This window comes from Caretta caretta, chromosome 5 (genome assembly GCF_965140235.1).
Source record: "Caretta caretta isolate rCarCar2 chromosome 5, rCarCar1.hap1, whole genome shotgun sequence".
NCBI classification, from domain to species: Eukaryota; Metazoa; Chordata; order Testudines; family Cheloniidae; genus Caretta; species Caretta caretta.
This window is the reverse complement of record NC_134210.1, coordinates 81,107,321-81,133,341: the sequence shown is the minus strand read 5'-3', so window position 1 is coordinate 81,133,341 and position 26,021 is coordinate 81,107,321. Positions and strand designations below refer to the sequence as shown.

At 41.2% G+C, this 26,021-nt stretch overlaps 1 protein-coding gene across 3 annotated transcripts in view; it reads right to left on the bottom strand.

Moving 5' to 3' along the window:
- Positions 1–25,444, bottom strand: part of GRAMD2B (GRAM domain containing 2B) — a 75,892-nt gene extending 50,448 nt beyond the window's left edge. For 2 of the 3 annotated variants that reach the window (XM_048851017.2, XM_048851018.2), the window contains exon 1: positions 1,511–1,825. In XM_048851017.2, coding sequence (XP_048706974.1) covers positions 1,511–1,593 — 83 coding nt within the window. In that variant the 5' untranslated portion in view covers positions 1,594–1,825. Of the gene's footprint in view, positions 1–1,510; positions 1,826–25,126 lie in introns of those variants that run through there. The other variant, XM_048851016.2, reaches the window with a different exon arrangement.
- Between the last annotated feature and the right edge of the window lie 577 nt (positions 25,445–26,021).

The following is a 26,021-nucleotide window of genomic DNA, read 5'->3' as shown; positions in this document are numbered from 1 at the left end:
CTCCTACCTGTATCACAGACATTTTAACACAGCATTTTTTCCATAGTGAAGAAATAATTATGTGAAAAAACATCATGAAGACATGATTTAAAACAAACACCAACCCTTTCAGGAGGAACACATTTCTAGCCAATCTCACTTATTAATGTTGTATTTGTAATGGCCTTTTTATCCTTAAAGCTTTCCCCCCCTTCTAAAGTAAGCTCAATATGAAAAGGTCACACACTATACAGAGTGCAAGAGCCTTCAAAGATTAAAAAGAACAAGAAATTTAAGTTTGAATGAGTTCCTGGGTATCACTGCCACTAAAGGATATAGTTAACACAGATTACAGAGCTGGAGATACTTATCTTTAGAGCCCTGCGCGGTTTGTATCCGCATCCGATCTGCAAACATGGTCCGCGGACATGCACATCCGCAGATATATGCAGATTTGCAAGGCTCTCCTGATCTTTATGCAATACGATTTTTCTGTCCATTTTCCATTAGTCAATTGTTATTACACCTCCCCCACCCCAACTTTGGGATAAAAAGCAACATTTAACCCTTCCCTCTCCTTAAATACTGAGTACCACTAAATTAGGGGAACCGGGGAAAAGGAAAGCAGCATTTTGGTTACCCCAAATGAAACTCTGACCTTTCACTTCAGCTCCACTTACTGATAAGGAGCCTCATTCTAGTATGATTTACACCTGTGTAACTGTACCGAAAAATCAATGGAATTATACCAGTACAAAACTGTTCTCAGGGGAATCAGAATCAGGACTATGGTATGCTGCCTGCAAACCAGCATTAGACCCCATAAAGTGACCTGTGCTTTCAAGGAAACTCACAACAAGATGATTAGAGGTTTTTCAGTCTGGATCTAATCATCGTTCCATTACTCTGAATGAAGGTGAACTTAACCTTCCCCAATTTCCTGTTCTGAAGCTGGGGGAGGGGAGGGATTCAAATCACTTTTAGAAAACAAAAGTGAAATAATCTAAGATAGTACATCATTGCTACTTTAATGACTAGACTTTGTACAATACAAGCTTTGTTGAAGGCTCCCACTGGATACAAACTTGAAGATAAATTCTGGCAGGCAGAACTCTGCTGACAACATATACATATATTTACAATGTTCCTCAGATAGCATTCTAGTCTCCTAGCTTTAAAGAAAGCCAGACTCAAGTTCTGTTTAGCTCTAGTCGTGGTCTTTGAGTTACAAAACTAGTCACGTGTAGTTGTACTATAAACAGTTCGCAATTGGCGTTCAAATACTTTCTTAATTTCACATGATCAGACCGAGCCTGCATTCCTGAAACTTCGTAGTCTCTCTGCTACGTTCCAGCGCTAACAGCTGTAAAAGGAAACAGCAGAATCGTGAGGCAGCCAGTATCAAAAGTTAAGAAACAATGTAAAATTTGTACAGGAATTTTTCCTTTCGATACTGTATCGATAGTTCAGCTCAGCCCACAGCACAGCCCACAGGCGCAGAGACTTTTCACGCAATACATCGGATACTTACAGGAGTAGGACACCTTTGTTTTCCCTTTTATTGACAGCCCTTACAGGTTTTAGTTCTTCCACATCAGACTGTTGTTCAGTCATTAGCACCGTCTGCAGAAAGCTCTGTGAGTTTCCGCGGGTCTCCTCCTCTACCCCTTACTACCAACAATTGAAATCGACTCTCTCCAGCTTTTACCTCTCTCCCTGTCATACAACTCTTTTGAAACTCCAGAGAGCAAATTAAGCCCAGCTCTTGGTCTTTGGCTAACCTGAGCAAGCTGAAACTGGTCCTATCAGCGGGACCCAATGGTAAAGGGAAGGCAGAAGAGGGAAAGGGAGGAGGAGGAAAAAAGAAAGAAAGAGCAGAGACCTCCTTTTCTCCACCCCACCACTAGTTGGGGGTGGGCAGAAGGGAAGGCGGGGAGAAAGCCTGTTCAACAAGTCTTTCTGGGAGAGGAAACGAATGAGCCAAGCAGCTGAAAACACGGTGATAACAATTCACAGCTGCTTTACTTTTTAAACCAGCTATTTATTGGAATGAAGCTATAAAATACGATTTAATGATGTTAAACATAATTACAAGCACTGACTTTATATAACTCAAGATGTGAGTTACATAAATTGACACAGCACTGAGGCAACACACGCGTCTTTCTAGATTACACCAGGCAGCTAGTCTTTTACACAACTTAAATTATTCAAACAGGATGTTGCCTCATCGGGTACTGCCTCCTGATTACGTTAAACAAAAGGTCCCTTTAATGTTTTATATGGGAATGACAACGACGACAAGAGACGCAAGTGGCCCTGCCATTAGCCCTTTGCTGCCCCAAAGAGCCAATTTTTGTTTATTTTCAGAGCAGACAATAGGCATGAAGCAGTGGTCCCAACCTGGATGACTAATAAGCTGGCCATGATGATTTATAACAACAGCAATAATGTACTGCATTTTTATAGTGTTTTTCATCCTGCAGGATCTCAAAGTGCATCACAAAGGACACCACTGGTCTTGCAAATTGTTGTATCTGTCTGCATGGAGCTCTTTTGAAATCAATAGTGTTATGTATAGGTACAACAGTCTTCCCATATGTAACAAGTTGCAGAATCAGGCTTCTGTACTTATACATCATGAAGGGTGGCAGTCAGCCAGCAGGCAGTAAACTAAATAATAATTGGGAGTGGGAGGAAGGGGTAAGGAGTGGGAATATTGTTGAAGAACACTGGGACAAACTTCAATCTACATTTACAAAAAGAGACTTGGGTTCTTTACAAGTGGGGAAAAAAAGAGCACATTTTGGTGTCTAAACAAGGCCTGAGAGGGGATAGGGTTTTATTTTCCTGCTTGTACATTAGAAACTCAGGTATCTCTAGACTGAAAATTTTTATGGTGTCTGGAGAATGAGTGCAATGGTGATATCACAAAAGCTAGGGGCTTGATCCTGCTCCCATTAAGTCAATGGCAAATCTCCCATTGATGACAATGGAGGATGATCAAGAGAGTGAAAGTTGAGCAAGGGAAAGCAAACTGTTTAAAATTCATTGTTTTGTGTGTGTTTTTTAATTTGAACATATTTCACTTCAATGACTAATTCACATTTTGGATAAATGAAGTCTCTGTTGAAGTTCATCACCTTTGCTCCTTCAATTAGCATTTTAGATCTCACAATATACATATCTGAGAGCTCCTAAGGTTCTCCTGCAAACCCAGGGAAGATCAAACTCTACATTCCTGATATTTCTAACATAAGCAAACATGGACATTTTGGGTACTTCTCATGAGACACTCAGCACTTCCCAGGTTTATGTTCCAAGATTTACCTGCGATTGTTAATATAGGGAGTACCCTGAAGAAGTCTGCCTATGTGCCAGTGGTATGAACCCTCTATATTAGGATAACTCACTAGAGCTGATGTTTTCACCTATACTGTCTCAGATAAATCTGTTTTCTGCTTCTGTCTAGCAACACTCTAGGTTGGCATGGCAGCCCCAAGAAACCATCTAATGTCATGCAACAAATATACAGTAGGATCAAATGTCAGACCCCCCACTTGTACTCAGCAGGATGCTATTGAATTTGCAGGCAGAGAGAAACATTAAATGGCAGCATCTCACACAGGGGCTTCTGCATGCTACCAATGAAATATAAATGAGAGTATCAAAAATATTCCAGATCTCTGATTGTATTTCATAATAGGTAACAGGCCCAGGTAGAAAATATGGTATTTTATGTAAAGAAACTATATATAAGTTTAAAAGTGTGGATTGTATATCTATTTACATGTATATTATAAGGACTAAAATAAAATAAAAATCCCCAACAAAACTGGCCCAATTTCATTACATTTAAAATGTATGGTATAAATACATGTTTAAGCCTGTATCAGAATCACCACCCCTGATCCTGTAGAGTCATGGAGACTCCACACAGAAGAAGAGGTCTTTGCTAGTGGATCCCAGAGTAGGATCTGGACATTTGTATGTATTTCAGATTTTCTTCTTTATGTAGTACCAATACAATTCTCAGCTGAATATTGTCTGATGATGGGTGAAGCCTACTGCAGGGTTTCTTATAGCTTCCTCTGAAGCATCTGGTACTGTCTACTCTTGGAGAAAAGATTCTGGATTAGATGGACCACAGGTTGCCTATATAAAACCTTGGTCCTCCATATAATTTTAAGTATGTCTGTGTGTTAAGGACTGGGGCCTAAATTTCTAGCCATTACATATAGCTATTATATTATTATAGATTTTGCCCCATATCTCCAGGAGTAACAGACAGTGTAAATATGTATATTCTTCTGTGACTTGGCACCCTTTCCTGAAGCTCATCCTCATCGGAGTATTCTTACTGATTTCAACAATTGTTGTATACCGTGTAGTTGTAACTCTGTTGGTCCCAGGATATTAGAGACACAAGGTAGGTGAGGTGATATCTTTATTGGACCAACTTCTGTCCAACAAAAGATATTACCTCATGTGAAGGTTCCTTCCCCACTCTGAACTCTAGGGTACAGATGTGGGGACCTGAATGAAAAACCCCCTAAGCTTATTTTTACTAGCTTAGGTTAAAACTTCCCCAAGGTACAAATTATTTTACCTTTTGCCCCCGGACTTTATTGCTGCCACCACCAAGCATCTATATATACAAACAAATATATAACAGGGAAAGAGCCCGCTTGGAAACGTCTTTCTCCCCCAAATTCTCCCAAACCCTACACCCCCTTTCCTGGGGAAGGTTTGATTAAAAATCCTCACCAATTTGCATAGGTGAACACAGACCCAAACCCTTGGATCTTAAGAACAATGAAAAAGAATCAGGTTCTTAAAAGAAGAATTTTAATTGAAGAAAAAGTAAAAGAATCTCCTCTGTAAAATCAGGATGGTAAATACCTTACAGGGTAATCAGATTCAAAACATAGAGAATCCCTCTACGCAAAAGCTTAAGTTACAAAAACAGGAATATACATTCCATTCAGCACAACTTATTTTATCATCCATTTAAGCAATCTAGTTAGATATGCATTGGTTTCTGTTTTGTTTATTAGCCCTTTACAGGAGTTCTGACCTGCATTCCTGCTCTGATCCTGGCAAAAGCGACAGACAGACAGAGAGAACCCTTTGTTTCTTCCCCCTTCCAGCTTTAAAAGTATCTTGTCTCCGCATTGGTCATTTTGGTCAGGTGCCAGCGAGGTTATCCTAGCTTCTTAACCCTTTACAGGTGAAAGGGTTTTTTCCTCTGGCCAAGAGGGATTTAAAGGTGGTTAGCCTTCCCTTTATATTTATGACATCTCATCTACCTTGTCTCTCTGATTTCAACAAGACAGCTCAAGTGAGCTGCAAGATCAGACCCCTTGCTGACTAGCCTTGAAAAAGTCTCTTAACCTCAGTTAGTGCCTTATTTTTCTTGTTTTTAAAATGTGGATAATAATGCTAACCAATCACCAAGGTTGTGGTGAAGATCCATTCATTAGTTAGCATTTATACAACAGTTAGAAATGTAAAGTACTATGAAAGTACTGAGTATTGTTATTAAATATTTATTAATCTAGTAAAAGAAAAGTTTCTGTAATAGAATCATAGGACTGAAAGAGGTTATCTAATCCAGTCCCCTGCACTCATGGCAGGACTAAGTATTAGTCTATGAAGTATACTATGTGTAAGAATAACTATGCATACTATGAAGCTGTTACAGAATTCAGACTTGCTGGGACAGAATGAGCTCTAGGATTCTGCAGGGAGATGCAAGGCTTCTGTTGCAATCTCATGCTGCTAGCCTGACCAGGTGAGGCTCATTAGCTCTAATCCAGGAGAATTGAAAAGGCAGGTGCCTCTCTGAGTAGAGAGGAAACAGAGAAGCTTGGGGGAGGAAAATCAATTTATGAATATACTTGTGGAGAAAGCATAGGATGAAGTTTAGGGTACATTTTGTAGCTGATTTGTTGTTTAATTTAATTTAAAAATAAAGGCAAATATATGAAGTGGTAACCTTTAGCCTATAGCTAGTGTGTTTATATTGTTCAGAGTAAGATGGGAATTTTACCTGCTTATATGTGGTAATTGGAGTGGGATTCTGGGCACACCCTACATTAGAGGAAAAATGGAACATGGCCTACAGTGGGAAGAGGAACTCAGCAGTGGTAGTCCAAGCCTACTGCTGCCCTACAGCAATGGCTACAAGCCCAGGCTGCAGCCCAACAGGCTTTGTGCATGTGTGCAGTTTAGATTGTTACATTCATGGCATACACAAAGAGAAGTTACATAAAATACTCTTTCTGGAAGGTTGCAACTTAACATGACTTTATTTTAGGCACCCAAGTCTGAAAATTGGTGGCCTTAGTTAATACCCTGCCTCTGGAATTATTTTAAATGTCTGTATAGATCAGCACATCTGGAAACAGAAGTGAAAGTGCCAACGTTAAGAATAGTTTCTCTCTAGGAGAGTATGTTGAGGCCAAATGGAAGAAGGAAGTTCCAGAAATCTAGTGAGAGAACCTGCTGTTTTGTTGAAATTTCAAAGCTAATTCTGGAGACTCTAAAGACCAGATTAAAAATCCAGGGCAAGATTCCTGGTTTGTATATATTGGTGTATCTTCACCGATGTCAATGGAGCTATGCTGATTTACATCAGCTGTGAACTTGGCCCCTGACCTTCCAATACTTAGACAAATGTAACCTTTATTTTTTGGAGGGTTTGTTTACACGTTGAGCTGGGGGTGTGATTTCCTGCTCAAGAAGACATACCTGCTCTAGTTCTGGTCAACCTAGAGTGCTAAAAATAGAGTATAGCCACAGGAGCGAGTGGCTGCTTGCCCTAACTATGTGTCTTTGCTCTCAGATGGATACTACTCAGGGCAGCTTGCCTCTCCTGTTTCTTATGCTGCCACAGCTACACTCTACGTTTAGCACACTAGCTCAATCAGAGCTACCGTGGGTATGTAGTGTAGATGTACCCTAAGAGATGTCCATGTTGTAGGTAGCTACATAGCTTTCTATGTACAGAATCTTTAAACGTGAGATGTTTGTCTACCAGAACCAGGACTGTGAAACTGTTTAAGGAGCGGGGACTTAGAATGAGGGATGTACTCTGCTTTCTCTCTGGTGGAAAATTCACACTTCTTCTTTTCTAGAAAGGATGGTCCAGTGGTTAGGGCATTAACTTTTAATTGAGGAGACCTAGACCCTGCTCTGCCACAGATTTGCTGTGTGACCTTGGGCAAGTCACTTTTAAAAATCTGCCCCTTATTCTCTGAGCTTCAAATCCCCATCTCTAAAATGGGGATAACAATACTTCCCTAACTTACAGGGGCATGTGAGTATAGATAAGCTGAAGACTGAAGTGCTCAAATATCATAGTGATAGGTGCCCATATACGTACATTAGATTTTTCTTAACCTAAAATAAACCATCTAGCCTGAATGTATATGTGGTGCTCTTTGCATAATGCCTATATGTTGTGATTTTGTATGTGTGGTGGGGGAAAGGGAATAGCTTGTGTCAAGGTCCTTCCCCACTCTGAACTCTAGGGTACAGATATGGGGACCTGCATGAAAGACCCCCTAAGCTTATTCTTACCAGCTTAGGTTAAAAACTTCCCCACGGTACAAACTTTGCCTTGTCCTTGAACTCTATGCTGCCACCACTAAGCGTGTTAAACAAAGAACAGGGAAAGGGACCACTTGGAGACGTCTTCCCTCAAAATATCCCCCCAAGCCCTACACCCCCTTTCCTGGGGAAGGCTTGATAAAAATCCTCACCAATTTGCATAGGTGAACACAGACCCAAACCCTTGGATGTTAAGAACAATGAAAAATCAATCAGGTTCTTAAAAGAAGAATTTTAATTAAAGAAAAAGTAAAAGAATCACTTCTGTAAAATCAGGATGGTAAATACCTTACAGGGTAATCAAATTCAAAACATAGAGAATCTCTCTAGGCAAAACCTTAAATTACAAAAAGACACAAAAACAGGAATATACATTCCATCCAGCACAGCTTATTTTACCAGCCATTAAACAAAAGGAAATCTAACGTATTTCTAGCTAGATTACTTACTAACTAACAGAAGTTCTGAGACTGCATTCCTGATCTGTTCCCGGCAAAAGCATCACACAGACAGACGAACCCTTTGTTTCTCCCCTCTCCTGCTTTGAGAGTATCGTGTCTCCTCATTGGTCATTTTGGTCAGGTGCCAGTGAGGTTATCTTAACTTCTTAACCCTTTACAGGTGAAAGGGTTTTGCCTCTGGTCAGGAGGGATTTTATAGCACTGTATACAGAAAGGTGGTTATCCTTCCCTTTACTTTTATGACAGCTTGGAAATGACTTAGTGGAGAGGATAATAATTACAATGCTTTCATATTTTAAAAATCTGCTTCTGTTTCCTTGGAGGTTAGTTTGTAGCTGCTTGAAACTAACTTAGTTCTCATGTCTAAATTAATTAAAGGTGACTCTCTAGCAAAACATAATTTTTCAGGAAACCCAAGCCTCTGTGGGCTACAGCTTCAAAATTAGGCACAAGCTGAACAAGATGCTTGTGCTCAGATAAACTGGTGTCTGCAAACTAGACATTGGAAAATGTATCCCCAATCTCCGTTCACAAATAGGTGGTAGCACTTTGTTCCATGGCACATCATCTTACTCAGGAAACGGCTCTTGGCAAATTCTCAGTGCACGCCATTTCATTGACAAAATGCTATGTGACAGCCTTCACACAATGCCTTTTCATTACAATGAAAATGTAAAATCTAGAATTGAAAATAATCCAGGCACTAGACTATATATATATATAAATCTGTGACCAGGTCTTGTCAGGGAATGGTTGGTGCAACAAATACATTCTACAGTAACAGGTTTCAGAGTGGTAGCCATGTTAGTCTGTATCAGCAAAAACAACGAGGAGTCTTTGTGGCACCTTAGAGACTAACAAATTTATTTGGGCATAAGCTTTCATGGGCTAGAACCCTCTTCATCAGATGCATGGAGTGGAAAATACAGGAATAGGTATAAATACATGAAAAGATGGGAGTTGCCTTACCAAGTGTGAGGTCAGTCTAATGAGACAATACAATTAATGGTAGGTCTGTTATTGAGTGACCAGGGAGATTGAAGTGTTCTCCTACTGGTTTTTGAATGTTATAATTTCTGATGTCAGATTTGTGTCCATTTATTCTTTTGTGTAGAGACTGTCCGGTTTGACCAATGTACATGGCAGAGGGGAATTGCTGGCACATGATGGCATATATCACATTGGTAGATGTGCAGGTGAACGAGCCCCTGATGGTGTGGCTGATGTGGTTAGGTCCTATGATGGTGTCCCTTACCTTCTTGTCAACTGTTTGAAATGGGCCACTCTCATTACCACTACAAAAGTTATTTTTCTCCCTTGGTATCCTACTGTTAATTGAACTGTTTCTTTAGCCTGACCTCACACTTGGTAAGGCAACTCCCATCTTTTCATGTATTTATACCTGCTCCTGTATTTTCCACTCCATGCACCTGGTGAAGTGGGTTCTAGCCCACGAAAGCTTATGCCCAGATAAATTTGTTAGTCTGTAAGGTGCCACAAGAACTCCTCATTGTTTATTTTATAGTAAGGTATTTAGTATGGCCTCTGATCACAATGACACAGTTATATAAGAATGAGTTCCCTTTCTACGTTAAGCTATTGGATGTGCAGGTGCTAATGTGGCTTTTATTTTGATATTGTGGCAAATCTTCTGACATAAAGGAGAAGGCACAGTGGAGCTTGTGTTGTTATGCAGTTATAATAGGTGCAGTAAGGAAACTATGTGAAGATCAACTGCTGTCAGCAACAGACACCTGCTGTTATTATATAAAAGTCCATATCCTAGTGTGTCTAATAGTAATTACATAGCTTTTAAAAAGTGCTCTTGGTAAACATAGATATCATTGTATTATAAAGCATAGTTCATGGCTATTTCACGTATGCTGTGCCAAGAAGCCTTACAGGCAAATAATAAAGATGTGTACCTGCTCCAAGGAGTCTACAGTCTAAGGTCTTGATTCTGACACTGGGTCTACTAGACCAGGGATTGGCAACCTTTGGCACGTGGCCCGCCAATTCTTCTGGATTAGAGCTAATGAGCCTCACGGTTTGTTTACCTGCAGTGTCAGCAGGTAAACACAACTGCAGTTTCCATTGGCTGCGGTTTGCCGTGCGAGGCCAATGGGAGCTGCGGGAAGCGGCGTGCGCAGAGGGACGTGCTGGCCGTCCCTTCCCCAGCCCCCATTGGCCTTGCACGGCAGTGGGAGCTGCGATCGGCCGAACCTGCAGACGCTGAAGGTAAACAAACCGTCTCAGCGCGGCCAGCGGATTTCCTTGGTGGGCCACATGCCAAAGGTTGCCGATCCCTGTACTAGTAGACCCAGTGTCAGGATCAAGACCTTAGACTGTAGACTCCTTGGAGCAGGTACACATCTTTATTATTATAACTTACATGATCAGGACCTAATCTGGATAAAACACAGCGAAGGATGGCAAACTAGAGTGGGATATAGGAAGGATGTGAGATGCAAGAATAAAAGATAATGACAGGCATAAGGTCCTTTGTCTGACACCCTTGCTAACCCTGGCTTCTCCCCTCCTTTCTTCCCAGAGGGTTGGTGTAGTGCTGCTAGATCAGTGGGCTCTCAACCTTTCCAGTCTACCGTATCCCTTTCAGGGTCAGATTTGTCTTGTGTACCCCCAAATTTCATCTCACTTAAAAACTACTTGCTTACAAAATCAGACAAAAATACAGAAGTGTCATAGCACACTATTACTGAAAAATTGCTGACTTTCTCATTTTTACCATATAACTATAAAATAAAACAATTGGAATGTAAATATTGTACTTATATTTCACTGTATAGTATATAGAGCACTGTAAACAAGTCATGGTATGAAATTTTAGTTAGTACTAACTTCACTAGTGCTTTTTATGTAGCCTGTTGTAAAACTAGGCAAAAATCTAGAATAGTGGATGTACCCCTTGGAAGATCTCTGCATACCCCTAGGGGTATGCATACCTCTGGTGGAGAACCACTGTGCTAAATGAAAGCCACATTGAACAGCTCCCCCTAATGGTGCAGTTTGTTTCCATTTAAACAAAACTGAATTAATATTGGTTTAAACATAAGATATAAATATTAATATACTATAAATAAGCACCTAGGCCCAAAATGTGGCCTCATATTTCCTCAGCCCTACATGTACTTAAAAGACAGTGAGCTATAAGATATTCTGAATGCTTCCGATAGACTTGCTGTGAACAGTGCTGCAAAGATTAATCTGTATTTATTATACTTTAATTTTGCATCTGAAATATTAGATCCATACTGGTCTTTTTTTTTCTTTACATTGAAAAAATTCTGATTTCTGAAAAAGAATCCTACCATGATAGGTGGTGACTAGAATAATGTTATTGACCATCCCAGGACTGGTCATCTTCTTTCTAGTATCATTCAGATACCACAGTCACTATTACACAATCTAGATTGTAAAAGCTGGAGAATTCATAACTAGAGTTGGTCAAAACACTTTCAAAGGAACAGTTTTCTGCTGGAAAATTCAGTTTTGTCAAAATCAAACATGTTACATGAATGTTTATTTTGACAAAAAAAATTTATAGGAAAGTCAAAATGATTCCTGTTGTTTTGTTTTGATAATGTTGAAATATCTTGGTTCCAATATCCATTAGATTCATTTTGTTTATACTTTTACATTAAAATAATACTGAAATATAAAAGTCAAAATGAGATATTTTGATATTATTGAAATGAAAAGCTTTGATGGTTTCAAAATGAAACTTTCCAGAATTTTTGTTCTGAAGAAACATAAAAAATTCTGCTTTTTTGTTTCAAGTTGGAACAATTTTTTTGGTTGAACAAAAAAACAGCTGTAGTCAGAACCCTGCTCACCAACGCTACTCTTACTGCTCAATAGTACATCAGGTATATATGAGAACCCCTTGAGTACTGCTTGCCAGTCTTCAGTCATTCATATAGTTACTATCTGAGATGCTGCTCCTGTCACAGGTGACACAGTTTTTGCCCATCCTAAATCTCATAATTAGAAACTCCATTACTACTTCTCTGGTACCTTTTAGAGTGCATCAGCAGGACCTGCCCAATTAGTGGTCTAGATATCAGGCCCTGGAGAGCTGTTTGCTGTGTTGGGTAGACAAGCCCTAAGCTTTTACCTCAAGTTAGTTAAGAATATCTTTTCTGTGTGTATGTGCATTTTTTTTTTTGTAGTGAAGATATGGCTTGAATTTCAAAATTTTGGCCACTCTAGCAAGCTAGCCTAGGCTTCCAGAAACTGAGTTCAAGGCCCCGCTCTACCACAAACTTCCTGTCTGACTTTGGGTAAGTCACTTAGACCTGGATCCACAAAGGGACTTAGGTGTGCAACACTGAGAGGTGGAAGATCCCTGTTCAAATGCCTTCTTTTCATCAGGCATAGGGGGGAAATTGAACTGGGGTCTCTCACAGCATGGATGAGTACCCAAACTGCAGGCCTAAAGTTTATAAGGAAGGCCTCCTCAGAGCACCCCTAATGGACTACAGGTTAGATAGGCAGGACAATCAATGCCTATCTTCATCTGGTTTGAGGATTGCACTGGGGCTTAGGTGTGAGATTGGTCTTGGGCGTCACTGCCTCAGGCAGGTGCCTGATGCCTGAGGCAGAAATTAGGCACCTTAGAAGACTTTTACAGCAAAAATTTAATTTTTTGGCACTGAGTGAGTCTAGGAGGCAGAACAGTGGGGTTTTTGTGGATCTCAATGGCATCTAAATCTCTTTGTGGATCTGGGCCTCAGTTCCTCACCTGTACAATGGGCACGTCCTGACCTCACAGGAGTGATACGAGTCTTCCATGCATTTATTCTGTGCAGCATTTGGATACTACGGTAATGGGGACCATGTGAGTAGCTGATGTATCTTCTTTTCCTCTTTTAAAAGAAGGTTTATGTTTAAGTGGGAAATACACATTATCATTCTGCACCTTCATATATAGAGTTGAAATACAGTAGTTACATCAGAAAATAGAAAGATGCCACATTATAGTCAATAGTGTAGCAGCTTTTGGAGCTCCCTCCACACCCAAGACAATTTAAACCAGGATTTCTTGTCTACACTGGCAGCTACTAATGAGGGGTGAATGGGGCTTAAAGGAGGAGATTTAACAGATGGGGATATTTCTTTAAAGAAATAAAAAGCCTCCATGGCAGTCGCCTCTTTTTCCTCCCCCAGCCTCTCTGTCTATTGTAGTAGTGGAGAGAAGGGAGAAAGTAAAACTTCAGGGCAGCACTATACAGCACAGTCAGGAGAGGGAAGAGCTGGCAGCATCTTCAGCACAGTAGCACCAGATAATGCAGTCCAGGGAAGAAGAAGCCTCCAGTTCTTAATCCTCCTTATCCTGAAGTACACAATAGTGCAGAGAGCCGCACATGCTCACGGGATTCACTTTTCAGTCCTCTTTGGGGGCTAAGAACTCTAGTCCCAAAGAATCATGAGTCCTTGACATGCATCCTCTTTGGCAGGGGTCTCCATCACAATGACAGGTAAAGTGATCTCTGCGAACTGGCCCAACAGCACATCGGTAGGTCAGACCCAGGTTCCATTTTTCCCAAACTCCTGGCAGGTAGATTATTGCAATAAGGATGGTACTATTTTAAATGCTCATATTTTTGCAGCTGTGAGGGCTCACTGCATGCTTTCATATGTGGTTTTCTTTATATCTCTGACTATTAGTTTTGAGAAACCAAAACCAGGCTGATGATGTTTTGCAAAACCGAAACAATGAGGTCTTACAAAACCAAAACCATCCTGGCTTCTGCTCATCCCTGTTAAATTGTTACGTACAATATAAGAATATTTAGTATTCGGATACGTAAAGGAGAAACTGAGTTTGCAAAGTATGTGCGTCATTCCCTTCTGGATTCCAAGGGAGGAAAATAGTGGACCCTGCGCAGACAACTATTAATGCTGTGTTACTAGTTGTTTGCACAGGTCCACTGTTGTGTGTGCCACTGCCGTCCATAGCATAGGTGAAACATGATATACAGTACACAGACACAGCCAAGAGTTGTGCAAAGCTTAATAGAAGTGTTTGAGTCAGGAAAATTTTGGGAAATGCAACAAATAGGTTAGAAAATGCTAAAACGGACTAGTGGAGAACCACAGTGAATGCAGTGCATAAAGATAGGGGTGTGTGTGTGTGTCCAACTGCCTATGTTACAATACAGCAGTGGCCAGAGTCCTCCATAACACTGCCATGAAACTTTACAGAAGAATTTGTCTTGCACTAAACACTAAGTGCCAAGGTAAAATTGTGATGCCTGGAAAGTGTAAGGCAAACACAGACCAATAATTAAGAAAAGAGCCATATTTTTTGGTTGTCTTGCACACACCCCAACATCCACTTAGAAAAGTCCATGGATAAACAAGCAGTGACCTGAAGTACCCTCAAAGTAAGATGCTTAAAGCCAGCCAGAGAAGCAATATGATCACCAAATTATGCTTGGGGAAGGACCTGAACCCAGGAACTCCTGGGTCACAAGGCCACATGTACAGTCATGTGCTGTGCTCTCTTCCATGTAGGAATTCTCTGCAACTTGAAGTCTTTAAATCAGGATTTGAGGACTCCAGTAACTCAGCCAGAATTTATGGGTCTATTACAGGAGGGGAGGGTATGTGTGAGGTTTTATGGCCAGCAATGTGCAAGAGGTCAGAATCTATAGGATATTTCACAGTATCCTACTATCAGGGTCATTTCAAGGACAAAGAGAAGATTAGATAAAGACTTTTCACTAAGCTTTACACATGTGAGACATGGGCAGGCTCTAACCACAACCACACAGATATAAAAATTGTGCTGGCAAGACATGTGGAAAGATGTTGAAACAGCAGCACGACTTCTAATTCTACCACACATGCTAAAGAGACACGCCTATTAGGCATACAAGCAAGTCAGTGAAGGGTTGTGAAACATCTGCAAGTCATTTAGCATACAAAATATGTACAAAAGACACAAAGTAAGTCAACTATGCACACACTCATAGTCAGTATATGTGCTGTTCCCTGTGGATTGCCATAAGAAGTCAGCAGGTAAGACTATGAGACATAAACACTATTATCCACAAGTGGAAATGTGCATAAAATTAATCCCACAGGCCATCACACAAGTGCCTTCTCACAGTGATAACACATAATCAAAACCTTACACCCATATCATCAGCACTTCTCTACAAAGGACCCACAGGCATATCATACGCCAAATCCATCCTCTGGTAAGGATCAGTACAGCATTGTTATCCATTATATAAACACTCAAACTACTTGTATAGTATGCGTTGCCCATTAAATGTCATCAACACTACAACAGGTTGGTTGGGTTCTTCTTTTGACCCACCTTATTACCTACCAGACAGGGGAATCCTGCAGAGAGATTTTAATTGACCCCTATTGATTTACTGTAGCAAGTGCAGCATGTTAATATCCTGGACGTAATAGAGGTGTGAGTGGCCTCTGAGTAATCCTAAGGGAGGAACGACTGCGTTTAGTAAGAAGGATTGGACTGATGTTCATATTATTTGTTTGAACCTCCACAGTATGTTGGGACAGCTTTGTGGCAGGATGCTCACAAACTCATCTGACGCAAGTGGCTGAATAGCAGTTTAATAACATTCACCCAGTATGGAGTGATAGAGAAACCATTATCCTGAAAGTGGGGTAAATCACAGCACAGTTTTCGCTACAGGCTCAGCCAAGTTCACATAGCTTGTATAGTTTTATTGAATTCCTTTCTTCACAGTCATGCTTAACAAGCATGAACTGCATGTCTTCTTTTTTCCACAGCTCCTCCACTTCAGCTTATTAAAATATATTGCTCCAGTTCATATGATGATCCCACACTACAAAAATATGGATTCCCTCCATCTCGCTGATGTCCTCCTGGATGTTATGACTCCTATCATCATCATTACCTGTGGGCTGATCCTTCCTTCTTTTATGAGGCATGTCAGCAGAGGTGCTCTCCTCAAACTGTCTGCTGTTTCTCTTGGTGGATACCAACATCAATGCAGTATCCATTCTTCCTTCTGGGTAAAGTTCCTTCTTGTGAATAAAGCAGTGTCTGGATTTCAGGCCCAAATACAATATGATACCTGAGGTCTTCTTGGAGATAATTACCAAAATGACAGGTTGGGGACAGCTTTATAATAATAATAATAATACCCAACTCTTACAGACAATAAGTTTTTCTTCTGCTAATAAGTTTTTGTACCAGGTGAAATCCTGGCCCCATTGAAATCAATAGCAAAGCTCTCACTGACTTTAGTAGGGCCAGGATTTCTCCCATAGTGCTTTCTAGTCATGTCAGTTAAGTCCTTGCAGATCATGTCACCCAGTGTTTGAGGGAAACTTAGTCTGTGAGGACTACAAATATCAAATCAAAAATTAGGAAAGTAGATTATGAAAAAAATATGTCTTCAGTGTATATTGTTGTAGCCTTTATACCTAAAGTTCAAAAATCTCATCTTTTAATCACAGTGGAACCCAGCCATTTTAACCTGTCTTTCTTTTATCCAAAGACCTTTTCCTTTCTGCCATTACTACTACTTATTTTTGTTTGTATTAGAGTAGTGCCTAGAGGTTCCAATCCAGGTCAGAGCCTCACTGTGCTCGGCTGTGTATATATTTATAGTCAGAGACAATCCCTGACCCAAGGAGCTTAGAATTTCTAAATAAAATAAATAAAAAAGACATACAAAGGCTGCGAGAGGAAACAGAAACTGAAAGTAAAGTGACCTATCCAAGTTCACACAGCAGATCAGTGGCAGAAGCAGGAGTAGAACCTAGTACAGAGGTGGGCAAACTATGCCCACAGAACCATCCTGCCTGGCCCTTGAGCTCCTGGCTGGGGAGACTAGCCCCCGGCCCTTCTCCTGCTGTGCCCCCGCAGCCTCAGCTCGCCATGCCGCCAGTGCTCTGGGCGGTGGGGCTGTGAGCTCTTGCCGGGCAGTGTGGTGGCGTGGCTGGCTCCGGACAGGCGGCGCGGCTGCCAGTCCTGCTGCTCTGAGCGGCATGGTAAGGGGGCGGGAGGGTTGGATAAGAGGCAGGGGGTCCCAGAGGGCAGTCAGGGGACAGGGAGCGGTGGGATGGGGAGGAAGTTCCAGGGGGTGGGGTAGGCGGTCAGGGGACAGGGAACAGGGTGGTTGGATAGGGGTGGGAGTCCCGGGGTGCCTGTCAGGGAACGGGGGTGTGGATAGGGGTCGGGGCAGTCAGGAGACAGGGAGCAGGGGGGGGGAGGGTTGGATAGAGGGTGGGGTTCCAGTGGGGCAGTTAGGGGCAGGGGGTTGGGGCGGTCAGGGGACAAGAAGCAGGGGGGATTGGATGGGTCAGAGGTTCTGAGGGGGGCAGTCAGCAGGCGGGAAGTGGGAGGGGGTGGATAGGGGGCGGGGGCCAGGCTGTTTGGGGAGGCACAGCCTTCCCTACCCAACCCTCCATTCAGTTTTGGAAACCAGATATGGCCCTCAGGCCAAAAAGTTTGCCCACCCCTGTCCTAGGACCATGTTGCCTCTCTTGCTGCTGTAGTGATTGTGCTGCGGTTATAAAAAGGATCCTATCCTCATCACAAGTTATTTTCTTATGTCTCCGCATCCAACCAAGCCAGTCATGCCTGTTTAATGACCTACAATGACTTTAATTGGATGAGGCTATTATTATTCATTTATTTGTTTTTGGTAGCTCCCAGATTTTTCTAGATGTCTAGGAAAGGAGGTTCCTACCATGAGTTGCTCAAAGTGTAAGGAAAAACTCAGAATGAGGAAATAATATAACAATGAAAATGAATTGCATATATAACAATGAAAATGAATTATTGAGTCAGCTCCTCCCTGTTTTTACAGCAGAGAAGACTGTGGATAATAAACTGTTCTACTGAACTATTTATTTCATCTGAGGCAGAATTGGTCTCAAACTTTTTTTTTTTTTTTTGCTTTTGGAACCTGTAAGAAATGTGTCTCAGATATAACAGGCCACATCAGACAAATGCTTCTCCTAGAGAAGTTTGGTGTGTTAAAACACTGTGAACTGTTTCACTGCTCAATAAGTTGTCATAACTGGGCTGCAAAGATAGCATATGTTTAAGATGAAAGGTGGCCCCTCTCTTTACTGCTTCAGTTTGTCTGAATGATGCCTTGGCAACACAACGGAGTGGGTTGGGCTGGTCTCTGAAGGATACTGTTATCACCACGAGAACTTCATTTGTGTTAAGGGAGAGTTTACATTCTGAACAAATATAGGTTTCAGAGTAGCGGCCGTGTCAGTCTGCATCCGCAAAAAGAACAGGAGTACTTGTGGCACCTTAGAGACTAACAAATGTATTAGAGCATAAGCTTTCATGGGCTACAGCCCACTTCATCGGACGCATAGAATGGAACATATAGTAAGAAGATATATATATTTACATACAGAGAAGGTGGAAGTTGCCATAAAAACTGTAAGAGGTTAATTAATTAAGATGAGCTATTATAAGCAGGAGAAAAAAACTTTTGTAGTGATAATCAAGATGGCCCATTTAGACAATTGACAAGTAGGTGTGAGGATACTTAACATGGGGAAATAGATTAAATATGTGTAATGACCCAACCACTCCCAGTCTCTATTCAAACCCAAGTTAATGGTTTCTAGTTTGCATATTAATTCAAGCTCAGCAGTTTCTCACTGGAGTCTGTTTTTGAAGATTTTCTGTTGCAAAATTGCCACCCTTAAATCTTTTATTGAGTGGCCAGAGAGGCTGAAGTGTTCTCCTACCGGTTTTTGAATGTTATGATTCCTGATGTTAGATTTGTGTCCATTTATTCTTTTGCATAGAGACTGTCTGGTTTGGTCAGTGTACATGGCAGAGAGGCATTGCTGGCACATGATGGCACATATCACATTGGTAGATGTGCAGGTGAACGAGCCCCTGATGGCGTGGCTAATGTGATTAGGTCCTATGATGGTGTCACTTGAATAAATATGTGGACAGAGTTGGCATCAGGCTTTGTTGCAAGGATAGGTTCCTGGGTTAGTGTTTTTGTTGTGTGGTTGCTGGTGAGTATTTGCTTCAGGTAAGACAGCCAACATTCTGTTCGCTTTTTTGACCGCCACTGCACATTGAGTGGATGATTTCAGAGAACTATCCACAATGACTCCAAGATCTCTTTCTTGTGTGGTAACCAGTAATTTAGACCCCATCATTGTATATGTATAGTTAGGATTATGTTTTCCAATGTGCATTACTTTGCATTTATCAACATTAAATTTTATCTGCCATTTTGTTGCCCAGCCACCCAGTTTTGTGAGATCCTTTTGTAGCTCTTCGCAGTCTGCCTGGGACTTAACATCTTGAGTAGTTTTGTATCATCTGCAAATTTTGCCACCTCACTGTTTACCCCCTTTTTCCAGATCGTTTAGGAATATATTAAATAGGACTGGGGCCAGTACAGATCCCTGGGGGACACCGCTATTTACCCCTCTCCATTCTGAAAACTGAACATTTATTCCGACTCTTTGTTTCCTATCTTTTAACCAGTTACCAATCTATGAGAGAACCTTCCCTCTTATCCCATAACTGCTTATTTTGCTTAAGAGCCTCTGGTGAGGGACCTTGTCAAAGGCTTTCTGAAAACCTAAATACACTATATCCACTGGATCGCCTTTGTCTGGATGCTTGTTGACCCCCTCAAAGAATTCTAGTAGATTGGTGAGGCATGATTTCCCTTTACAAAAACCAAGTTGACTATTTCCCAACAAATTATGTTCATCTATGTGTGTGACAATTTTGTTCTTTACGATAGTTTCAACCAATTTGCCCAGTACTGTAGTTGCCAGGGTCACCTCTGGAGCCCTTTTTAAAAATTGGTGTCACATTAGCTATCCTCCAGTCATTTGGTACAGAAGCTGATTTAAATGATAGGTTACAGTTAGTCGTCCTGCAATTTCACATTTGAGTTCCTTCAGAACTTTTGGGTGAAGATCATCAGGTCCTGGAGACTTATTAGTGTTTAGTTTATCAATTTGTTCCAAAACCTCCTCTAATGACACCTCAATTTGGGACAGTTCCTCAGATCTGTCACACAAAAAGAATGGCTCAGATTCGGGAATCTCCCTCACATCTTCAACAGTGAAGACTGATGCAAAGAATTCATTTAGTTTCTCCGCAATGGCCTTATCATCCTTGAATGCTCCTTTAGCATCTCGATCGTCCAGTGGCCCCACTGGTTGTTTAGCAGGCTTTCTGCTTCTGGTGTATTTAAAAAAAGGTTTTGCTATTACTTTCGGAGTCTTTGGCTAGCTGTTCTTCAAATTCTTTTTTGGTCTTTCTAATTATATTTTTACACTCATTTACCAGAGTTTATGCTCTTTTCTATTTTCCTCATTAGGATGTATCTTCCACTTTTTAAAGGGTGCCTTTTTGCCTCTCACTGCTTGTTTTACTTTGTTGTTTAACCACAGTGACTCTTTTTTGATTCTTTTACTATGTTTTTTAAATTGGGGTATACATTTAAGTTGAGCCTCTATTATGGTGTCTTTTAAAAGAGTTTCCACGCAGCTTACAGGGATTTGACTTTGGGCGCTGTACCTTTTTAATTTCTGTTTCACTAACTTCCTCATTTTTTGTAGTTCCCCTTTCTGAAATTAAATGCTACAGTGTTGGGCCGCTGCGGAGTTTTCCCCGCCAGAGGGATGTTAAATTTAATTATATTCTGGTCACTATTACCAAGCGGTCCAGCTATATTCACCTCTTGGACGTGATCCTGTGCTTCACTTAGGACTAAATCAAGAATTGCCTCTCCTCTTGTGGGTTCCAGACTAGCTGCTCCAAGAAGCAGTCATTTAAGGTGTCAAGAAACTTTATCTCTTCATCCCATCCTGAGGTGACATGTACCCAGTCAATATGGGGATAGTTGAAATCCCCCATTATTATAATTATTGAGTTTTTTATTTTAATAGCCTCTCTAATCTCCCTGAGCATTTCAGAGTTACTAACACCATCCTGGGCAGGTGGTCTGTAATATAGCCCTACTGCTATATTCTTATTTTTCAGGCATGAAATTACTATCCATAGAGAGTCTATAGTACAATTTGGTTCATTTAAGATTTTTACTTCATTTGATTCTATACTTTCTTTCACATATAGTGCCACTCCCCACTAGCGCGACCTGTTCTGTCCTTCCGATATATTTTGTACCCTGGTATCACTGTGTCCCATTGATTATCCTCATTCCATCAGTTTTCTGTGATGCCTATTATATCAATATCCTCATTTAATACGAGGCACTCTAGTTCTCCCAACTTATTATTTAGACTTCTAGCATTGGTTTCAAAGCATTTTAAAAACTTGTCATTTTTTGGCTGTCCCCTATTGCATGACGTAATTGAAGGGGACTTTTTTTCTTTTGACTGTTTGTCATGAGACTTTTCTAAAGTTTGGGGGATTTGAATGTAGAGATTTTAGAGATAAAGGTCAGCTGTGAAGTTCAGATCTTCATTGCTGTTGCCAGTTATTCTGGCCTCTACAAATTGTTCCAGCACCCCTGCCCACAGAAGGGGTGGATGAGAGGATCCACATAGCAGTGGACCCTCTGGCCTTCCCCTTTCTGTTTCCTTCACTTGTGTAAGCTCCTCCCACTCCACCCCTGCTCAGAGAAGAGTGCATGCCATGCCATGCCATGCAGGAAGCTGTACACCCACTGTACAGTCCGCCCGGCATCCAGAACCTTCACTGGCCAATGGAACCACACTGATAGTGTGGTGATTGATAGTAGTGCAGCTTGGGAGACCTCTTGGACTGCCGAAGAGGAGCTGGATTTGGCACTTAGAATAGGTTTCAGAGTAGCAGCCGTGTTAGTCTGTATTCGCAAAAAGAAAAGGAGTACTTGTGGCACCTTAGAGACTAACCAATTTATTTGAGCATGAGCTTTCGTGAGCTACAGCTCACTTCATCGGATGCATGCCGTGGAAACTGCAGCAGACTTTATACACAGAGAATATGAAAAAATACCTCCTCCCACCCCACTCTCCTGCTGGTAATAGCTTATCTAAAGTGATCAACAGGTGGGCCATTTCCAGCACAAATCCAGGTTTTCTCACCCTCCACCCCCCCACACAAATGCACTCTCCTGCTGGTGATAGCCCATCCAAAGTGACAACTCTTTACACAATGTGCATGATAATAAAGTTGGGCCATTTCCTGCACAAATCCAGGTTCTCTCAGCCCCTCACCCTCCTCCCAAAAACCACACACACAAACTCACTATCCTGCAGGTAATAGCTCATCCAAAGTGACCACTCTCCCTACAATGTGCATAATTAAGGTGGGCCATTTCCAGCACAAATCCAGGTTTTCTCACATCCCCCCCACCCCCATACACACACAAACTCACTCTCCTGCTGGTAATAGCTCATCCAAACTGACCACTCTCCAAGTTTAAATCCAAGTTAAACCAGAACATCGGGGGGGGGGGGCGGGGGTAGAAAAAAACAAGAGGAAATAGGCTACCTTGCATAATGACTTAGCCACTCCCAGTCTCTATTTAAGCCTAAATTAATAGTATCCAATTTGCAAATGAATTCCAATTCAGCAGTTTCTCGCTGGAGTCTGGATTTGAAGTTTTTTTGTTTTAAGATAGCGACCTTCATGTCTGTGATTGCGTGACCAGAGAGATTGAAGTGTTCTCCGACTGGTTTATGAATGTTATAATTCTTGACATCTGATTTGTGTCCATTTATTCTTTTACGTAGAGACTGTCCAGTTTGACCAATGTACATGGCAGAGGAGCATTGCTGGCACATGATGGCATATATCACATTGGTGGATGTGCAGGTATACGAGCCTCTGATAGTGTGGCTGATGTTATTAGGCCCTGTGATGGTGTCCCCTGAATAGATATGTGGGCACAATTGGCAACGGGCTTTGTTGCAAGGATAAGTTCCTGGGTTAGTGGTTCTGTTGTGTGGTATGTGGTTGTTGGTGAGTATTTGCTTCAGGTTGCGGGGCTATCTGTAGGCAAGGACTGGCCTGTCTCCCAAGATTTGTGAGAGTGTTGGGTCATCCTTTAGGATAGGTTGTAGATCCTTAATAATGCGTTGGAGGGGTTTTAGTTGGGGGCTGAAGGTGACCGCTAGTGGCGTTCTGTTATTTTCTTTGTTATTTTCTTATTTTCTTTCTAACAAAGAAAATAACAGAACGCCACTAGCCGTCACCTTCAGCCCCCAACTAAAACCCCTCCAACGCATTATTAAGGATCTACAACCTATCCTAAAGGATGACCCAACACTCTCACAAATCTTGGGAGACAGGCCAGTCCTTGCCTACAGACAGCCCCGCAACCTGAAGCAAATACTCACCAACAACCACATACCACACTACAGAACCACTAACCCAGGAACTTATCCTTGCAACAAAGCCCGTTGCCAATTGTGCCCACATATCTATTCAGGGGACACCATCACAGGGCCTAATAACATCAGTCACACTATCAGAGGCTCGTTCACCTGCACATCCACCAATGTGATATATGCCATCATGTGCCAGCAATGCCCCTCTGCCATGTACATTGGTCAAACTGGACAGTCTCTACGTAAAAGAATAAATGGACACAAATCAGATGTCAAGAATTATAACATTCATAAACCAGTCGGAGAACACTTCAATCTCTCTGGTCACGCAATCACAGACATGAAGGTCGCTATCTTAAAACAAAAAAACTTCAAATCCAGACTCCAGCGAGAAACTGCTGAATTGGAATTCATTTGCAAATTGGATACTATTAATTTAGGCTTAAATAGAGACTGGGAGTGGCTAAGTCATTATGCAAGGTAGCCTATTTCCTCTTGTTTTTTCCTACCCCCCCCCCCCAGATGTTCTGGTTTAACTTGGATTTAAACTTGGAGAGTGGTCAGTTTGGATGAGCTATTACCAGCAGGAGAGTGAGTTTGTGTGTGTATGGGGGTGGGGGGGATGTGAGAAAACCTGGATTTGTGCTGGAAATGGCCCACCTTAATTATGCACATTGTAGGGAGAGTGGTCACTTTGGATGAGCTATTACCTGCAGGATAGTGAGTTTGTGTGTGTGGTTTTTGGGAGGGGGGTGAGGGGCTGAGAGAACCTGGATTTGTGCAGGAAATGGCCCAACTTTATTATCATGCACATTGTGTAAAGAGTTGTCACTTTGGATGGGCTATCACCAGCAGGAGAGTGAATTTGTGTGGGGGGGTGGAGGGTGAGAAAACCTGGATTTGTGCTGGAAATGGCCCACCTGATGATCACTTTAGATAAGCTATTACCAGCAGGAGAGTGGGGTGGGAGGAGGTATTTTTTCATATTCTCTGTGTATAAATAAAGTCTGCTGCAGTTTCCACGGCATGCATCCGATGAAGTGAGCTGTAGCTCACGAAAGCTCATGCTCAAATAAATTGGTTAGTCTCTAAGGTGCCACAAGTACTCCTTTTCTTTTTGCACTTAGAATATGAGCTTTTCCAGTAGAACATTTTACTGGAGAGTCTTTATGAAATGTCACATCACACAAGCACTTTTTGCTATTATGCAAATTTAAGAATTTCTCTTAAAACTCAATTTAACAAGCACTATAAAGTTGCCCACAGGCCATAATGCTTGAGAAAATATTTGACCTACTTCCCTGTTTTAGTACACTTTAAATCCACTTTTACTTTCTAAATAATACTTGCACCCTCACTGGGCTGGCATGAGGCTTAATGACTGCAAAGAGCTTTGAAATCCTCAGATGGACAATGCTATACAAATTCAAAGTCCTACTTATTATTTTTTAATTAGTCTTATTATTGCTATACAAAAATAAGGAATTGTAATCTCATAAATTTTGTGCTCCCCCATAAATTCCCCCGCATGGCTCCCTTCAGACTAACTCCCGCATACCAAGTGCAGTCTCTAATCCAACTGTAATCATTATCACTGTGTGCTTTGCCTTTACAAATTAAACGTCTTTATTAGGGTTTCCAGCAGTGTAGGTGTTATGGTGCCATCCCACTCTTTTGCTGCTACTCTCGCTCCAGATATAAAATAGGTTCAGAATGCTCAATCAGAGTCTGAAACATACTGAGCTTACCTCATAAACACTGATCCGATGCTATCTGTAAGGCTGAGTGGAGAGCCATCACCGGGCTTTGGGAAGCTGTTCTGATTCGCATAATGAAAAACCGACTTATCCTGGGAATGCCTTTTTCTCACCATTTTAAGGGAGTTGACTGCAGAATTCAACAAATTCAGCCGATCTCCAAAGTGATCCTTTGAAAGCTCAGCCTTTCACTGCGGAAGGAAGTGCATTCTTGGTGTGAATCCAGCTCAAGCTAGTTTTTTTTTTTTTAAAGATCTGTTAATAAGTAACATATTAGCATGACATCACAAGGTGGTTTTCCGTTTGTCCACAGTGATATGTCCATACTGTGTGGTGTGATATGACTTTAGAACTTATTACTACTAGTCCTATTCCCTAGCTTGTATATACTACTTTTCATATGTAGCTCTAATGCTAATAGTAATAATATTCTGCCATTTAAATAAAGAAAATGAGGGTATATAAAAGAATTGCACTTTTTCAAATAGTATTTCTTTGACAAGGTTAGCATCAGAAACAAACAGAAATACACTCTAGCATATGGACTATTTTAATGGATTATCAGCCTGACTCTAATTACCCAGAAGGAACAAGAAAGTATACTTTATATACTATATAAGCTATTATATTTAAATCATTTTGCATATCAAAACTATTTTATTGCACATCCACATTAACATATGTATATATGTGAGTATAATTATCAATATATATAAATGTTTTAAAGTGAAGACGTTGCAGCTCATTTAAATGTGGATAAGCCTTTAACATTCAAATCACCAGATAACAATGAAGTATGAGCAAAAACAATGAGGAGTACTTGTGGCACCTTAGAGACTAATACATTTATTTGGGCATAAGCTTTAGTGAAGCTAAAACCCACTTC